Source organism: Rhinopithecus bieti, unplaced genomic scaffold (assembly GCF_001698545.2).
Source record: "Rhinopithecus bieti isolate Rb0 unplaced genomic scaffold, ASM169854v2 scaffold_13900, whole genome shotgun sequence".
Taxonomy (NCBI): domain Eukaryota; kingdom Metazoa; phylum Chordata; class Mammalia; order Primates; family Cercopithecidae; genus Rhinopithecus; species Rhinopithecus bieti.
The window spans coordinates 3683522-3696444 of record NW_016808376.1 but is presented as its reverse complement, the minus strand read 5'-3'; the positions used below and the strand labels follow the sequence as shown (position 1 = coordinate 3696444).

Below are 12923 nucleotides of genomic sequence, written 5' to 3'. Positions count from 1 at the left end.
AGTCTCCTGCCTCAGCTTCCCGAGTAGCTGGGATTACAGGCATGCGCCACCGTGCCCTGCTAATATTTTTGTATTTTTAGTAGAGACGGGGTTTCATTATATTGGCCAGGCTGGTCTCGAATTCCTGACCTTGTGATCCTCCTGCCTTTGCCTCCCAAAGTGCTCAGATTATAGGCATGAGCCACCGCACCAGGCTGATTTTTTTTTTCTTTCTTTTTTACTGTTTTGACATTTGCAAAAGTGATGGTGGGTAGAGCTACTAGCATTTTATCATGATTCAAGGTAGTGGTACCAAATTATACCAGTACCATTATACTTTCACCATGCATTTGTGATTTAAAAAACAGTGCCACTTTCACTTAAGAGTCTCCTTGTTGAGTCCATAAAAATGAGGTTTTTTTGGTTTTGTTTTTTTTTTTTTTTTTTTTTTTTGAGACGGAGTCTTGCTCTGTTGCCCAGGCTGAAGTGCAGTGGCATGATCTTGGCTCACTGCAACCTCTGTCTCCCAGGTTCAAGCAATTTTTCTGCCTCAGCCTCCTGAGTAGCTGGGACTACAGGCGTATACCACCACGCCCAGCTAATTTTTGTATTTTTTTCTTTTTTTGAGACGGAGTCTTGCTCTGTCGCCTAGACTAGAGTGTAGTGGCGTGATCTCAGCTCACTGCAAGCTCTGCCTCCTGGGTTCATGCCATTCTCCTGCCTCAGCCTCCCGAGTAGCTGGGACTACAGGTGCCCGCCACCACGCCCGGCTAATTTTTTGTATTTTTAGTAGACATGGGGTTTTGCTATGTTGGCCAGGCTGGTCTCGAACTCCTGACCTCAGGTGATCTGCCTGCCTCAGCCTTCCAGAGTGCTAGAATTACAGGCGTGAGCCACCATGCCCAGCCAAGGAGCGATGTTTATTATGTTTCACCCTTAAGTACATATGCCTATAGTCTCAGCTACTTGGCTGGGAGCTGAGGCAGGAGGATCACTTGAGCCTGGGAGAGCAAGGCTGTAGTGAGCCATGATTGCGCCACTGCACCCCAGCCTGGGCGACAGAGTGAGACCTTGTCTCAGAAAAGAGTCTGTCCAAATGGTGATGGTCATCTAGATAAATTCCCTGTTTTATGAAATTTTAGACAGGGGATTGAAGACAGTTGAGTTTCTTTTGGAAGAATTCTCCTCTGTCAGTTAAGGTATCTTGGAGAGAGAGAGTGCCATTTCCTCTACTTGGGAAGAGAAACAAGGGATGGTCAGAGACCTTGGTTGAGGCCACTTATCAGGCTTTCCAATTTTCTTAGTTCGAATGAAGTACTCAGCATCCAAAGAGCCATATTTTGGGGTATTGTTTTCTAAACCCTAACATTACCAAATCTGACTGTCAACACTGAACTTTTTTAGTGAATGTGGGGGCACACTTGTTATTCTTACATCTTCTTGGGTATAATTTGTGCCTGTCTCTTTCTCTTTCCTCATTCACCTTTACTGCTTTTTGGTTATCCTTATTAGCGTTAGTAATTTTCTTGGCTCTTGGTAACTATTCTTGCTACTTTTGAGCTCTATCAGGAAACTTTCCTGATACTAACAATACTAGTTTCTTAAAACCATTTTGAAATGTTTAACAGCAAATAAAGATATCATAGTAGGCAGGATTTCTGCTTTCTGTAACTAAATAGAGGTTTTAAAGAAAAGTTTGCTTTTCCCAATAGGCAGCAATGGATTTTTGCATGAACATGAACACAAAGGCAAACAGGAAGAAGTTGGTACGGGCACTCTTCATAGTTCCTAGACAAAGGTAAGTGTTATAAAAGAGAAATGTATTAGTGTTTTTACTCTGTAGTGCTGGTTGTAAGATCAAAATTCTTATCTCTTTAAAAATACTGCTTTTGATTTTACTCACTCTGTAAGTCATTAGCATTATTAGCGTATTTTTTAGAACTTGTTTCCCATTAATTTTTGTTCACTGCTTGTTAGCTCTGATGGGGATATTTCTTCTGATATCTCATTATTTTAAGAGAAAATGTTTAAGAGTAGCTTAAGAAGAATAAGAATTGCTAGAAGCACTTGTTTTGTATTTTGCATCTGAAGAAAAGCAATAAATGGAACATAATTTTTTTGGAGAGTTTTAGTTTGTGCAAAGATCAGGCTAATGTGATATATCTAGTTCTTAGATTTATGTTTAAATGAAAAATTTCAAGTTATTTAGGTAATTATAATAGTTCAGAGATATGATAGCCTACCTAGAGACTCATTGGATAGAGTTGGAAATCACACTAATGATTATGTTGCTAGTAATTCAAGACACATACTCAGTTGCACAATGCTTTTAGATAATTCTGATGCATTATATTACACTAAATTAAATTTTCTACTTACCTGAACATTTCAGGACCACTTATAGACTGTTGACCTTAGAATCCTGGAGGAGATCTATTTCTGTTTATTCAACAATAAATAATTAAATAATTTTGTTAACTATTAAAATGATTACATATGATGTAGCTAAGACAGATACTCTCCCCACAAGATAAGGATTCTGAGAGATTTCATTGAAGGTTTCTTCAGCAGAATTTTAATGAGGTTCATTCATTGATGGAGGCCCATGATCTCTTGATAATGGTAAGATTTCTCAGTGAAACCAAATCACTACTTGCCTTTTTTCTTTCATATCAGTTTTTAATCTCCTGTTAGCATTATTAATTCATTTTAGTGGGGCAAGGGAGAGGGAATGTGTTAATGTAGTGAGTAGATAATTAAGAATTATGTAATTGAAGAAGTCATATGGATGAATATTTTTATAATGTAAAATTACGTACTTCAGGCCAGGCACAGTAGCTCAGGCCTGTAATCCCAGCACTTTGGGAGGCTGAGGCTGGTGGATCACCTGAGGTCAGGAGTTCAAGACCTGCCTGACCAACATGGTGAAACCCCATCTCTACTAAAATACAAAATTAGCAGGGTGTGGTGGTGCATGCCCGTACTCAGCTTCTCATGAGGCCATGGCAGGAGAACCGGTTGAACCCAGGAGACAGAGGTTGCAGTGAGCCAAGATCATGCTATTGCGCTCCAGCCTCGGCGACAGCGTGAGATTCCATCTCAAAAAAAGGGTGGAATGAAGTGACAGTTTATCATAAGTATTAAAAAAAGATGCAAGTATTCTAGAGCCATGAGGAATAGATCTCATAGTCTTATATCCTTGTGGTATATAAATACAATTAAGTATATTATAATCAGCCTGATAATCAGGAAAGATTGTTATATTATTCTAAAATTTAATCATTCATTAAATAATTCATTAAGCATCTGCTGTGTATTGTGATCCATGCTGGAGATACAGTACAGGGGTGAACAAGATCATCTTAGTTCTTGTATTCATACAGCTTACAGTTTGGAGAGGCAAACACAGGAGTAATTCTAAGTGCCGTTGTCAAGAAGAAGGGCAGCATGCTTTGAAGCATAGAGCCAAGTGGAACTGACTGATTGAGTCTGAGGAGTCAGAGACGACTGCCTGGAACAAGGGTCATTTAATCTGAGGCCTGAGAAGGATGGACTAGATAAGGGATGGGTGGGGATTGGGAATGTAGGGAGAGCATTGCTGACAGAGGCAACACAGTATGTGCAGAGAGACAGAGATAGGAAAGGTCATGGCATCAAACTCTTGGAAACTCTTGGTAAAACCTCTTTTTTTTGTTGTTGTTGATACAGAGTCTCGCTTGTCGCCCAGGCTGGAGTGCAGAGATGCAATCTCAGCTCACTGCAACCTCTGACTCCAGGGTTCAAGCGATTCTGCTCCCTCAGCCTCCCAAGTAGCTGGGACTATGGGCTCCCGCCACCATGCCCGGCTAATTTTTGTATTTTTAGTAGAGATGGGGTTTCACTCTGTTGGCCAGGCTGATCTTAAACTCCTGACTTTGTGATCCGCCCGCCTTGGCCTCCGAAAGTGCTGGGATTACATGTGTGAGCCACCGTGCCCAGCCAAACCTCTTTCTTAAATTTTTTGACATTGTCCTCTAGACTGTAAACTGCAGGAAGGAGGCCATGTTTACTGCTTTATACCCAGCACATAGCGCAATACCTGTCATATAAAAGGTGATAAAATTAGGCAACATGATATGTAATGCCCTTTCTTAGCTAGCTGGTTTTCAGCTTCTTCAGTCTTAATTCTAGCCATTCTTCCTCCTGCCGAATCTTGATCTATAATGGTTTCTCGAATACCGTTTGCTCTTTCTACTCCCATGCCTTTGCCGCTGCTTTCTGCTTTTATCTGGGATGTCCTTTATTTTTCCACTGGAAATCTTTGACTCACCTTTAAGTCTTTAACAAGAGCTATCCTCTATGAAGAGCTTTCCTTTTTTCCTTTGTGTAGATAGAGATGTTCTTTATAGCACTTCATGTTGGTTTGCTTCCTGTCTCTCTGCCAGGCTTGAAACTATCACTCTTTAGGAAAGAGGACTCCATCTTTTCATTTTCTGCATCTCCAACACCAAGTATAGTGTTTGGCATATAGTCCAACCTTAAAATATTTGATGAATTAATCTTGGTCATATGCAGTTTTAAATAATAAGTGATACAGCCCTATAGCTCAAAATCCAGAAGTAGAAAACGTTATATGATGAAAAGTATCCTTATTCTTGCCTTCCCATCTGCCCAGTTTCCACTCCTTTCAGTAGGAAATCAGTATGTTGATGCTTATATGTTCTCCCAAAGATTCTTTTGCATATACAAGAAAATACAATTATAGATTCTTATTCCCTGTTTTTAACACAGTGTGTAACTGATACATATCTTTTCATCTCAAGACATAAAGATTTCCCTTGTTCGTTATTTTAAAGTTGCAGTGTTTCTTTTGATGAATGTACTATATTTAACCGTTTCAGACTTTCCAGTCTTGCCATTACAAACAGTGCCATGTTTGAATTTGTACTTCCTCTTTTCTCCTCATGATTATGTTAGCTAGTGGTTTACCTAGTTTTTTCCTACCAAAAAAACTCAGCTTTTAGATTTATTATTTATTCTCTGTAATGATTTTCTTACTGTTATTTTTGGTTTTATTCTTTATTAATTTCTTCTTTTGGGTTTCTTCCATTTATTTTGTTTATTTTCTGGCACTTCGCATATGAGTTGTCCATTGAGCATAGTTTAAGCCATGTCTCTTGGTTCTTTTTTTAGAGACAGGGTTTTGCTGTGTTGCCTAGACTGGAGTGCAGTGGTGAGATCACGGCTCACTGCAGCCTCAACCTCCCAGGCTCAAACAATCCTCTCACATTAGCCTCCCAAGTAGCCGGAACCACAGGCATGAACCACCATATCTGGCTAATTTTTACATTAAATTATTATTGTTATTATTATTATTATTATTATTATTGGTAGAGTCGGGGTCTTACTATATTGACCAGGCTAGTCTTGAACTCCTGGGTTCAAGCAGCTCCTCCTGCTTTGGCTTCCCAAAGTGCAGGGATTACAAGCTTGAGCCACTGTTCCCGGCCATCTGTTAGTTCTAACATGTGGTAATTTTAGTTTTATTTCCTTTGTGACCCAACGAGTTTCAAAATTTCCAAGTAGAGGGGCTTTTTTTTCGTTTTGTGGCTTTGTCAATAATTTATATTTTTATTGCATTTTGATTAGAGAATACTGTCTATTTTTATTTTTTTTTTGGAAGTTTTAAAGTTTACTTTGTCTCTAATTATATAGTCAGTAAATGTACTGATCAGGTTTACATGATTAAATAATGATTCAGATCTGTTTTCTTACATTTTTGGCCATTTGACCAGAGGTCATGGCCTGAGAGGTGGAGTCAAGACTGTGACTCCTGATGTGTTGCCTTTCTCCTAATAGCTACTGTGATTCCAGCTTTCTGTATATTACTGTTGTGTTATTTGTTGTATATATAAAACTTAATTGTTAATTACATACTTTTTTTATCATTATAAATTGTTCTTCTTGGTCTTATTTAATGCCTTTTGGCCTGAATTCCGACTCATCTGATATTAATGATTATGATTGCTGCCTTTTTTTTTTTTTTGAGGTGGAGTCTCACTCTGTCACCCAAGCTGGAGTGCAGTGGTGTGATCTCTGTTCACTGCAACCTCCACTTCCTGGGTCCAAGTGATTCTCGCACCTAAGCCTCCATGTAACTGGGGTTTCATGCGTGCACCACCACCACGCTCGGGTAATTTTTTGTATTTTTAGTAGAAACGGGGTTTCACCATGTTAACCAGGCTGGTCTTGAACTCCTGACCGCAAGTGATTCACTTGCTTTGGTCTCCCAAAGTGCTGGGATTACAAATGTGAGCCACCGCACCTGACCGCTGCTTTCTTTTTATTTGCGTTTTGTTTGGTATACCTGTGCCCTTTGTTTTATATTCTGCCTTTCAGAATCATTTTATTTTAGTTGAGTCTCTTTTATGTACAATTGAATTGAATTTTACTCTCAGACGTATTCTGAAAACACGTTTCTTTTAATGAAAATAATTTAGGCTGTTTATGATTGGCTTGAGTTCTATAATATTTTCCTTTTTGGTTTAATTCCTAAAAGACTTTCATTGTGTGGTCTTTTATATTTTTTAATTTAGTGTGCGTGCATGAGTGTGTGTTTCTTGTTTTTAGGAAGGTTTGCATTATTATTTTAGTACTTTATGATTGTAAGTTTGCTTAGTGATTAGACAGTCTCTTGTTTTCTACCATGAGCATTGGTAAAATTAGTTTGTGGTGTCTTCTTTTCTTATTCTCTTTAGTCACTCATCTGATATTAGTTAATAATGTTTTCTTCCTTAGTATTTTCCTTTTTACTCTTAAATGTACTTATTCTTGTATTTGAGTGATATTTAACTTTCAGCATTACAAGTAGGGAAGCAGCACACCTGACTTCCTGTCTGCTTTTCCAGCCCCCCTCACTTATTTTTATGTTGATGACATATCCTGATAGGGAATAAAACATTTATATTAAAATTTCTTGCTGTAATGCCTTTATTTGCTAAAGTTCATTTTCGTTGTTGTTTTTTTTTTTTTTGAGACTGAGTTTTGCTCTATTGCCCATGCTGGAGTGCAGTGGCGTGATCTTGGTGCACTGCAACCTTTACCTCCAGTTCAAGCGATTCTCCTGCCTCAGCCTCCTGAGTAGCTGGAATTACAGGCGCCTACCACCACGCCCAGATAATTTTTGTATTTTTAGTAGAGACAGGGTTTTCTTTTTTTTTTTTTTTTTTTTTTTTTTGAGACGGGTTCTGGGCTCTTGTCGCCCAGGCCTGGAGTGCGCGTGGGCTGGATCTCAGCTCACGCAAGCCCACCTTCCCAGGTTTACGGCCAATTTCTCCTTTGGCCTCCGCCTCCAAAGTAGCTGGGACTAACAGGCACCCGCCTCGTCGCCCCGGCTTAGTTTTTGTTATCTTTTAGGTAGGAAAACAGGGTTTCAGCGTATTAAGCCAGGTTGGTCTCCGATCTCCTGACCTTGTTGATCCGCCCGTCTTCGGCCCTTCCCAAAGTGCTGGGGCATTACAGGCTACAGGCTTGAGCCACCGCGCCCGGCCGAGACAGGGTTTCATTATGTTGGCCAGGCTGGTCTCGAACCCCTGACCTCAGGTGATCCGCCCACCTCAGCCTCCCAAAGTGCTGGGATTACAGGTGTGAGCCACAGTGCCTGGCCTGAAGTTCATTTCTAATAATTTTCTCAAAAAGTGTTGTTGGGGAAAAAATATGCCTTGAATTTCTCTATGTTCAGAATTGGGGCTATGTTACTTGAATGGCTGCTTGACTGGTTATAGTGGAGGATCCATAGCTCATACCTTTTAACCCTAAATATCGTGTAGGTGTCACTCAGTAGTCATTTGGCATTTGCCATTACTGTGTTGAAATCTAGGCCAGCTGGCCTTTTTTTTTTCCTCTCTTAAAATTGAATTGGTCATTTAAATGACTGCCCAAGTAATTTTTTCTCTAATTAATCAAGTAAATCTAGTAACTTTTCTAGGATAGATCGTTCTTGGTGTTGATCCTTCTGGTTCCTTCTTCATGCCGTTTCCATTTTCATATTGAAAAATTCAGGGAATTTTATTTTATTTTATTTTTCCTCAAATATATTTAAATACTAGTTCTGTTCTCTTGTTTTGGCTTTCTTTTTTAGGTACCCCAGTGATGCATAACTGTGCTTTGCTTGTTTTCTGGCTATTTTATTCTTACCTATCACTTTTTTCAGTGTCGTCTTTTTCTTACTCAGCATTCTGCAAAGTCTTTTCCCTCTACTACTCTTTTTCTCATTTCTTGTTTCAGTTCATTCAATTTTTTTAAAAACGCGTGGAAAACTGGCCAGAATTTTCATATATTTCATGGCAGTATGTTTCTGGAGAATTTTGTTTGGTAGGTTTTGAGGAGTTTGTTCTTTTCTTTCTAATGTTTTTAATTTAAAAAAATTGACAGTGCCTTTGCATTGATGCTGTACCTACCCTCTTTTTATTACATATCGTGAGTTAGATTTGCTCAGCTTTGTTATTAACAGGTTTCTTTCTTTTTTTTTTTTTGTTGAGACGGAGTCTCGCTCTGTCACCCAGGCTGGAGTGCAGTGGCCCCATGTTGGCTCACTGCAAGCTCTGCGTCCTGGGTTCACGCCATTTTCCTGCCTCAGCCTCCCGAGTAGCTGGCACTACAGGTGCCGCCACCACGCCCTGTTAATCTTTTTGTATTTTTAGTAGAGACGGGGTTTCACCGTGTTAGCCAGGATGGTCTCGATCTCCTGACCTGGTGATCCGCCCGCCTCGGCCTCCCAAAGTGCTGAGATGACAGGCGTGAGCCACCGCGCCCGGCCAACAGGTTTCCTTTTTAAGGACAGATTTTTGCTGTGGTTTCTGATGCTGGTTGCTTTGGGGGCCATTTCCCTGTTCTGCATGGGCGTTGCATTTCCTCCTGGAGCTTTTGCTCAGTCTTTGCCCTGCCTTTCCAGATGCTAAGCTTTTGTTGTATGTCAGGAATATGGGTTTATCACTGAAAGATAGAACTTGAGGATAAGTGGTCAAACTATAGAGAAACAATATGTGTTTGTCATTGAAAGAAGCATGTTGATGGCATATTTGAAGATCTGCCCTGTTTGGGCCAGCTTTCCCTTTTCTTTTCACTTGCTCATCCTGCTGTAATTTACCTTGAAGCAAATCTGGACAGATTGGGTGGCTTCAGTCAGACTTTTTTTTTGAAGTTCATGTTTTCTTACATTAATATCATTCTAGCTTCCTATAACTGAGAAACTATTTTCAGCTTTATTGGTGTGGGGCGTTACTTTTCCTGAGAAGACAGACAAGCCAGGATAGGCTAGGGATGTTACAAACCTGAAATCTGAGGTTCTTGAAGTCCTCTGGGTTTGGTGGGCTCCCTAGAGTACCCTTTCAGGAGGTGACTCAAGGATCCAGACTACTTTCATCTACATCACTAGCATGGCTTCTAGGTGGCCATGGCATGGGAGGCAAGCGTGTGAACTCAGCTTAGTCCTAGATACTTTGGACAAGAAGTGCCATGTCATTTTTATTCTTAGCCTATTGTCTAGGACAGCAAGAGCATTTAGAAAATGTAGGGAAGCATGTGAAGCATTGGGGTAACATTGTGGCCCTTACTACAGAAGTACTCACAGGGATTTGTTTTCAGTCAGTAGACTTGTGTTAATAATATTCCTCTAGTAAGTTATCTTGTTGAAAACAATAAAAGAAATACTCATGATTTGGCTGGTAGAGGACAGTCTTTTGAAGGATGTAATTTATACCTAGCTTTGACTGTTACTCTTTACATTTCTATTTATTTATTTTTTAAGAGACAGGGTCTTGCTATGTTGCCCAGGCTGCTCTTGAACTCCTGGCCTCAAGTGATCCTCCTGCTTCTGCCTCCTGAGTAGCTAGTATTATAGGCATGTGCCACCATGCCTGGCACATTTTTGTATTTTATGTAGATTTTAATCAATTGAATTGTATCAAAATCTATAATCATTTCTCATGTTAATAGTACTCTGTATAGTCTTTCCAGTGTTTAAATAAAACTGTCTCAATCTTTTTAAAGTTCATTACTGTGGGATTTGGAAAGCCAAGGCCTCTGTTTACAGATCTGTAAAATGAGGTAATAGGGAGGGACTTGGACCAGGTTGACATTTCCTGGTTGGCTGTATGTTTTTATTGATCAGAAAAGCCTTTCATTTTGAAGGTCTTCTTTTGTCCTTCTCTCCCAGGTAGATTTCTACCCTACCTGCAGGATTTGGCTTATCCCTGAGGGGGACGGCTTGATCCCTAGGGAGCGTGGAGTAGAAAGATGATAATCAAGTGCCAATCAATTCCCTGTCATCCCATTTCTGATTCTTCCAGAACCCATATATTCCCACAGCTTTCTCTATCCTTTGAGTGATAGTGATGACTGATAGCCCTCAAACGGGGAGATAAGGGGAGTAAAGAGAGTTGAGTGTAGAGTAAGCAGGCTCGAATATTCTCCTGGGTAGACAGTGAAATGGTATTAGAGGTAGCAAGTTACTTCGCGTCTTTGGCATTTGGGGCAGGCTGGAACACTTTGGGAGAGGGGGCAAGGAAATGCTATCACCTTTTGGCATCCTGGCCTAGTCCTGCACCCATACCCACCCAGCCTGTTTGGGCCTCCTTTAGTCAGATGCTCGTCCTCTGTGGCATGCTCTTTCCTCCCTCCTGTAAGACCAACACTTTTGGAGACCAAGGCAGGAGGATGGCTTGAAGCCAGGAGTTTGAGATCAGCCTAGACAACATAGTGAGACCCCATCCTCTATAAAAAATAAAATAAGCCAGGCATAGTGGCATGTGCCTGTAGTCCCATCTACTTGGGAGGCTAAAGTGGGAGGATCAGTTGAGCCCAGGAATTTGAAGTTTGTGTGCTCTGATCTCACCACTGCACTCCAGCCTGGGTGACAGAGTGAGACTCTGTCTCTAAGAAAATTTAAAAAATAAACACAGCATAACAACTATTTATATAGCATTTACATTGTGTTAGGCATTATAAGTAATTTGGTATCTTTTGGGTGGGGGTAGCAGTTCCTGGAACCAGTCCCTTACGGATACCTAGGGATGACTATATTTCCCTAATGACATATGACGTTGAGCATCTTTTCATGTGCTTAGTGGCTATTTGCATATCTTCTGAGTATCTATTCACAGCCTTTGCCCCTTTAAAATTGTATTTGTCCTCTTATGAATGAGCTGTAAGAGTTCTTTATGTATTCTGGGCACACATCTCTTATCAGTATGTAATTTGGAAGTATTTTCTCCCATCTTCAGTTGTCTTTTCACTTGCTTGGTAGTATAATTTGCAGCACAGTTTTTTTTTTTTTTTTTTTTTTGAGACGGAGTCTCGCTCTGTCGCCCTGGCTGGAGTGCAGTGGCCGGATCTCAGCTCACTGCAAGCTCCGCCTCCCGGGTTCCCGCCATTCTCCTGCCTCAGCCTCCCGAGTAGCTGGGACTACAGGTGCCCGCCACCTCGCCCGGCTAGTTTTTTGTATTTTTTAGTAGAGACGGGGTTTCACCGTATTAGCCAGGATGGTCTCGACCTCCTGACCTCGTGATCCGCCCGTCTCGGCCTCCCAAAGTGCTGGGATTACAGGCTTGAGCCACCGCGCCCGGCCTGCAGCACAGTTTTTAAAGTTTGATGTAGTTCATCTTTACAGTTCTTAAAGGTTTGATCTGAAGCAGTGTTTTAACTTTCAGTTGCATTCTTCCTTCATTAAATAATGATGAAAAAATCTCAAAAACTTATCATTATATCCTTTAGTCTTTTTTTTTTTTTTTTTTTTTTGAGACGGAGTCTTGCTTTATCACCCAGGCTGGAGTGCAGTGGTGTGGTCTTGGCTCACTGCAACCTCCACCTCCTGGGCTTAAGAGATTCTCCTGCCTCAGCCCCCCAGGTAGCTGGGACTACAGGCATGTACCACCACTCCTGGCTAATTTTTGTATTTTTTTTTTTAGTAGAGACAGGGTTTCACCATGTTGGCCAGGCTGATCATAAACTCCTGACCTCAAATGATCCACCCACCTTGGCCTCCCAAAGTACTGGGAGCCTCTGTGCCCAGCCTCTCTTAGCCCATTCATTTGGACTCCACTGAGATGTAGAAATCCCCTTAGATATTTGCATTTTATTTTATAGGTAATTTATAACATAGCTATACACACAAGTAATTGAGATTTCACTTTAAGTGTTTATATCTTTTTTTTCTTAAACTTTTAAAGTTTAAGTTCAGGAGTACATGTGCAGGATGTGCAGGTTTGTTACATAGGTAAACATGTACCGTGGTGGTTTGCTGCACAGATCATCCCTTCACCTAGGCATTAAACCCAGCATCCACTAGTTATTCTTCCTGAGTTGTTTCTATCTAAAGTATACATATGTGTCCATCACTCAGATCAAGATATATGACATTCCAGCACCCCAGAAGGCCCCTCACCTAAGCCAAAATTTAAAGTCAGTCAGTATCATGGGAAGTATGTAAGAATCTCTTCTTTCCTTGTGTTTCAAGTATAGATGCACTTGGTATTGTTTTAGCCAAGTGTTGGCTCTTTAGATTAATGTAAACAGAATACTCTTCAGAGGTGAAGTGCTGCGCTTAATTCTTGAACAGCTTTTCCGGATCTAGCTTTTAGGAGAGTTTGCTGGACTTTTTGTAAGAACTTTTCTGATTGGACCTCTTCCTTCACTCAATTTGGAACTGTGAGAGAATGTTTTAGTGAAATCTGTTAGCATGTTGCACCACTTGGTGGCGCTGTTGTGTTGGAAACAGCAGCATTGTGGAAAAGTGACAGGGCATTTGGTTGTCGATTTCAGAGTAAATGACCCCAGACTTTTGTTTATTATATTTCATTTTTTAGGAATCATCTTCTGCTTTAGTGTTTCCTATGAAATCCTTTGTATTCTTTAATTGAACCATAACAGTGTTCTTTCACATTCATTTTTTTCCAGGCATTTTTGAG

The 12923-nt window shown here is 40.5% G+C and overlaps 1 protein-coding gene across 1 annotated transcript in view; it reads left to right on the top strand.

The window, feature by feature from the left end:
- The window catches only part of UPF2 (UPF2 regulator of nonsense mediated mRNA decay), a 122670-nt gene that overhangs the window by 46071 nt on the left and 63676 nt on the right, over window positions 1-12923 (top strand). The window contains 1 exon segment of the mRNA XM_017886701.1: window positions 1692-1777. Within this exon segment, the coding sequence (XP_017742190.1) occupies window positions 1692-1777 (86 nt within the window).